General features: G+C 40.1%; 1 protein-coding gene across 1 annotated transcript in view; it reads right to left on the reverse strand.

The window, feature by feature from the left end:
• RASA3 (RAS p21 protein activator 3) overlaps positions 1 to 4,996 on the reverse strand; it is a 94,241-nt gene extending 89,245 nt beyond the window's left edge. The window contains exon 1 of the mRNA XM_010575666.1: positions 4,881 to 4,996. Within this exon, the coding sequence (XP_010573968.1) occupies positions 4,881 to 4,957 (77 nt within the window). The 5' untranslated portion in view covers positions 4,958 to 4,996. The remainder of the gene's footprint in view (positions 1 to 4,880) is intronic.
• Positions 4,997 to 6,588: the final 1,592 nt, after the last annotated feature.

Genomic DNA, 6,588 nt, shown 5'->3' on the forward strand with positions numbered 1-6,588 from the left:
GGGGGGGGGGGGAGGTGGTGTGGGGAAAGTGCCTTTGGCTTCATTTGCTGTTTCATTCAAGCTTTGATCACTATGTTTAGCATGTGAAAAATTCCTCAGTGAAACAGTGGAGAACTAAATAATCACAGACTCAAGACAGTTTGCTCATTTCTTTAATGCGCATGCTGTCAGCCATTTGATTCTTAACATACAACAGTTTTTGCCTTTATTCATATCCTTGAAACAAATTTAGAGATGTCACATTCCTTCCATTCTTCACCTATGATCTGAGAAGCTGCCTTGATTTCCTGTTGCAGCTGACACTGCCCTTTAAGTGAATGGAAACATTTGATGCAAACAGCAAAGGCAAAGTCAGTCTTAACACCAAGGAGCCAAGCAAGTTTATCCTCAGGGAAGATCTGTAGCCAGGATCAAGTCCTGGATGGTGGAACCTGAAGTTTGAAGCTACTCATGGGGGAAGCTAAATAGTTGGTTCAGCAAACGAAATTAACAGGCAAAATTCTTGTCAGGCTGTCTACTGGCAGCTCAGAACTAAAGAAAAAGTTGTAGATCTATGCATTTAAAAAAATAGTAATCCTCACACGTTCCTTAGGACATAAAATACCTAAGACCCTTCATGTACATCTCTGCTAGGTTATATGGAATGGATCCAATTCTATTCAGTGCCTTTGTGGATGATGGTAATATAAATATTGAACAACAAATACAAAACAGAGAAACGTATTAAATCCTGGCTCTAACTGACCTCTCCCTCATATCTTATGACTTGCATGTGACCTTCTTAGAATTTACTAAAAGCTTGTGCCAAGGAGTTTATGAAAACAGTGCTGCTTGAAGAATTCAAGATTCTCTTCCTGGGAACCTGGAGAGCTTGCTCTGACCAACCCATGCATTCACTGTGCTTGTCCAAAGATCCCCAGAGAAGTCGGATCACTCTGAACTGCCCCACATAACAGTACTTTAGAATTGCTCTGTGGTTTCATAGAAAGGCCTGCCCATGTTGTAACCCTTGACTTGTTTCAGTCAGACACTACCAAGTTATCCTCACAGCAGCCCTCAAAATCTTCTAGCACAAGGCAGCACTGCCACCATCCTGTTTAACAGAAGCCCACAGAGGCTGGATGGCAGGAATGATTTAAGTTCCTGATTCTAATTTATGAGTCCCACCTGACTGCTGGACAGAGGAGTTGAGGTTCACCATGCTGGCTGCTCTCAGTTTTTGAGATGCAAACTTAGATAAAAGGCATCAGGCTCACAGAGATTCTCTTCAGAACACTGGTAAGTGAACCGGACTGGGCAACAGAATGTGCTGGTTCAGTTCTTAGAGTTCTGAATGATTCATGTTTTGTTGATTTAAGAGGTTACTACTCTCAGCTGTCTTCTCATGCCTCTGCCACAGCCTAATAAAATAAAAATCTGTTGCAGAACATCAGGACAGAGCTCAGGGAGGCAACTTCTTACACTGTCCCAGGATAAAACACAGGAGATCATGAGTCAGAGTCTGAAGGCTCTGTCACAGATATCCCAAGCAAGCCAGAATTGGACGTTCATCCAAGCCCCTCTGGGAAGGAGAGATAACTACTTCCTTTCTCCCATTTGCCAGTTCTATTTAAGCTTTACATCAGGAGAAGGCCTGCCTGGAAAGCTCAACTGAGTAAAAAGAAAAGAGGAAAAAAAAAAAGGGGCAAGCAGCCCTTGAATTCCCAAGTACACAAGACAGTGTTTCAGCATGACTTTAATTATAAGCCTTTTCCTGCAGATAAGAAAGTCATTTTATGCAGATGTGCTGGAAAACATAAGCTTCTCCAGGGCAAATCTGAGTGAGAAGACATAATTTCAGAGTCAACAGTGCTAGGGCTGAGTATGAAACACCTTTCAATTCAGACATTCACAAAAAGCATCTTCTTTTCCACAGACTACATGAAAATAATTTTTTGAGCTTACTGGAAGGTGGGGGACTCACCAGTATGAGTGAGAATACAGGCAATTCTTAAAACTTACTTTATAGCAAGCCACCCCCATGTCAGCCATGAAGTGATAGAAGTAGAAAATGGACATGAACAACAGAGCAGAGCCAGTGTTCTCCCCTTCAAACTGTAGTCAAAGGCTGTGTCACCCACTTCAATGCCAGCCACACAGATGTTCAGGCAGGATTCAATTATTTTAGTCATGCATTGGCCCAGCTTCACATCCCTGCTCCCATCTAACATTGCATATCGCAGCAGTGATACCTCAGAAAAAGGGACCCAACACATGCTTCACTATTACATTAGCAAGGACCTGGCAAAGAAACACTGTACATGAAAGCAGGTATTTCTCTGCTTCACACAAATTACATGGGCCTTAGGGCACATAAGCCTCGCCTGCCCAATAATTCACAGTTACTCAATGGGTTGAATCAATTTACAAACAAGCATTAAAGAATGTAACAGCATGACTGGCTCCTCAGCTATGTGCTCATCTCAGAGTCTTACAAAAAACAATAGACGACTGCATAGGGGCTGAAATCATTTGAAAAACATCTTCCTCTGGAATTCTATGCACTTGTTTTAATAGATGTAAACACAGCCATAAAAGATTAAGTAGCCGTTTGAGTATGCCTCACTAAATAAGAGCAATTCCTAATCACAGACTGGGAAGACATCCCAGTTTTAGCATTCATGTATTTGGGATTTTTGCCTGCTTTTCTTTTATGCAACAGAAAAACAAGGACAGAGAAACACCTATATGGATAAATGCAAAATTCAGTTGATATCAGTGTCTATAAGTAGATACGTAAGGACTGTGAAGAAGCAAGTTTTTCAGAAATAATACTTGCAAGTAGAAGCTCACAGAGGGAAAAGGCACACTACCACTGAGAACAGGAATTCATTGGGAGAAGAAACAATGACAGAGGAGATCATCTTTAGTCAACCTTTAGACCAAAGAAAATAGGACTGTAAAGGGATTTCAAGAGCTCATCTGGTCCACCACTGTTCCAAAGCAGGAAGATCCCCATATTTTGGTCAGGACTGATTATACAGAACCTATTAAAAGCCTTCAGCAATAAATATGGAAAAAACAGAGCAACCTACTCCAGTGCTTCAGAATCTTTAACAACAGAAAGATTTTTCTTCACAGCAAACCTTAACCTAAAATTCCTTCCCCACTGCAATTTAAGTCCATCACTACTTGCAATATCCATACTGGACATACAGAGCAATTCCCTCCCTCTTACATTTTTTGGGGGCATTTGTTGTTTGGGGTTTGTTTGTTTGTTTTTAATATATTTACATAGTTACATCTACTCTCATCCCTCTTATCTAGGCTAAGCAATTCCAATCTTTTAACCTTTCCTCATCAGTTATGTTTTCCAGACCTCTGATCATTGTGTTGCTCTCCTCTGAATTCACCTCAATTAATGAAAAGAACTTAGCTCCACAGGAAACCAGAAACCTTCCAGTTCTGCACAGTCTCAGTCTACCTCTTCAGCTTTATAATGATATCTAAAGACAGATGGAATTTCTCCCACTGAAGGAATTACACTTGTTGCTTATTCCTACTACTAAGAGTTTATTTTCTCGACAGAAAAATACTTAGATTAGTTCAAAGAAATTATATCAACTATTCTCATACACCCCCAACTCCCCACCTTCCACTTCCCTGCAAAGCACTAATGATCATCCAGCAAAAAAACCCCACTGTGCTACTTCTAGTTGTGAGCAGGGGGGCTACACTTGGTTGACCCAGCAATGAATTTAAATGAGTTAAAGTCACTCTTAGAGAAACAACTGGTTCAGGGACACTGCATGCAAGTTATTGTAACAACAACAAAAAAGCATACAGATCAGTCTTTCCTTTTCCACTTTTTTTTTTAATATAGCACACTACAAACAAGAAAGTGTTAGCATCATCATTCTGATTATGTTTCGCCAATCTAAATGCCTCAAGAAACAGAAGTCTCCATTATGGACCCCAGTACACTGTATCAGAATATGAGATGAGGAGTAAAGACTTAAAGACATAAAAAAATGATGGGTGAGAACAATTAAAGCAACTTAAGGGAGTAAATCCCACCTCAAGCTACTCAGACTCACATTCTTAAATGCACTGGGTACTTCTGAGGGGGTGGGGGTGGGCTCTAGAGCTATTTCCTAACGTAAATTATTTGCAACAACAAGATAAATTCCTAACTGCATCACTCAACTCTCACTCTTTTCCCACTTTATATCTTAAGTTATAAACTTGACTGTTCCATGCTGTTACTTTAGCCTCAACTCCCAAAAAAGCCTCACTTGCCAGCATATACATACACACCCAGCCTGGTTCCCTTTATTTTTCTGATGTTTGGGGGTTTCTAGGAGAAAACGTTTTTTAAGTTTTGCTACATGCTTCTCCTTCTGTTTCATTCTACATTTAGCTTCTACAATCTCACAGGAAGTGTCCAGGATAATCAGACAGGCATCTTCTGTTCAAACCTCTCCTTTCAGTTGCAGCCTCATGACAGGAAAAAAAAAAATAAAAAAAAAATCCCTAACTCCACCCATTAGGGTAGCTAGAACAGTGCAAAACACCAAGCATAGACAGACACGAAATGTTCAGTGCTCCCTTCTAAGCTGAAATCTAAAAAGCTTGGGGAAGTTCAAAACAAATATTGCAGAAAGGAAGGAGCACTGGCTTAGGAAAATAGTTAATATTGCCTTGGTGAAGACATTTTCCCATATACAGAGATAGGAATCATGACATGAATAGTTCTACCACTAGTGTTCTTAAAACTAGAAGGATCATTTTCATACTCCCTCCTCCCCCCCCCCAAAAAAAAGGATCTCTGGAACATTAAACAAACTTAGAAAGCAGAGAATGAAAAGAGTTAACAGAATGTGTATACGTGTATTTGTTACCATAATGACTTCTCCACTATTTTGGTCCTGAAAACCTCCTCCTGGTCCAGGTTTACAGTACAGTAGCAATCCCTCATCTTGTTTGGCCCCGGATACGTAGGAAGATTTTTGGCTTCGCCTAAAGACAAGAAAGAAAAAAAAACCCACAAGGATTACATATTAAAGACTTATCCATAAATTAGTCATCTGTCAACTAATGCAGTGTCAGCAACATGGCTAAAGCGAAGTATTATGTTGTATTTTTCTTCACAAATGTGAAGTCTCTATTAAACTTAGCAGCAGTATTCTGTATCCAAGGCAGCAGGTCCTGACAGTCACTACGTTTAGAGCTCAGCAGTAGCCAGCAAAAACTCAACAGTTTGTTGCATCCGATTTATTTGCATGTATTTGGTGTATACTGCTTCCTTCCAAATTTGTTTTTAGGTTTTGATCAGTCCTCCTATAGATACCAGGAACACAATACAACACGATAATAAAGCTTTCCAATCCAGCCCACTGATTTTATCCTAAAGGCATTACCAGAACACAGCAAATGAGGACTGACCCCCAGCTCCACCACTCTCCACAGATGTGGCGATGGAAAACAGCCACTTTAGTTACAGCCAACAGCCTTTCACCACGTTGAACTTCAAAGCACTCTGATGAGGTAATTAGCACTTGAAGCTGCCTAAGGTACCATGCAAGTCATGAATATTCTTTGTAATAAAGATTTGTTTCAAAACCACAACAAGAAACATTTACGTTATCGTATATTTAACAAAAAAAGAAACCCAACACCCCCCACCCCCCCAAAAAAAAAAAGAGAGACACAGGATTGAGGAACTAAGGGTAACCAAGAGACTACAAAGACTACAAAACATGAGAGTATGAAACAAGAATAAAACCACAGCTTTCCCCTCTACATGTCCATTAATAACCAAAGCTGAGCACCAAATTTCCTTGGCAGACTGATAAAACTCTCAGACAGGAAACTGGGTAATGCTCCTCATGGTTCTGCTAGAGCACCTTAGCACTACGTAGATGAGTGATTTAATTCTAAAGACAAAACTTAGAACTCTCAAAGAATGACTAAATATAAGTCTACAATGCACGTGGCCTTATTTACCTTCACTCTTTCAGTACCTGGAAATTACTAGCACATACCATGGGAACTAGATCATTCTCTCCTGGTAAAAATACAAGGAATAAAAATAAAAATAAAAAGTCTAAAACTAAAAATGCACAGACCAAGAGAACACAGGTTTGTTTGCCAGTGGATAAGGGAACTCTAAATGACAGCAACAAATACAACTTTTTATCGGATGTCTGCAGCTCAGCTTAAGTGCATCTTACTAGACACATGCTTTCCCAGTCTCCAGCTCCCAAATAGCTTCATACTATTAACAGAATCATCTTGCTTCTTTCAACCCTATCTTCAGCAAAGACATACTTTTTCCTTTCTGCAGATTTGTTCAACAGCACTCTGATGCATGTGCATGTAAATACTGAAGAATTACAGCAAGGAAAGATTAAGCCAACCTGCATCCTCAGCTTTAAAGGAAAAGCATAAAGTGACACAGGACTCCATGTCTTCTGGCCTGTGATCTCCTTCTGGCACACTGTTCGCACACTTTTGCTAACAGACTCATGACATGCTCTTGGAAACGCCACACATCCACACTTCTCACAAATGGCCTGTATATGGGTGATCGTACATGCATACATTTTC

This window comes from Haliaeetus leucocephalus, unplaced genomic scaffold (genome assembly GCF_000737465.1).
Source record: "Haliaeetus leucocephalus isolate CR32 unplaced genomic scaffold, Haliaeetus_leucocephalus-4.0 Scaffold495, whole genome shotgun sequence".
Lineage (NCBI taxonomy): Eukaryota > Metazoa > Chordata > Aves > Accipitriformes > Accipitridae > Haliaeetus > Haliaeetus leucocephalus.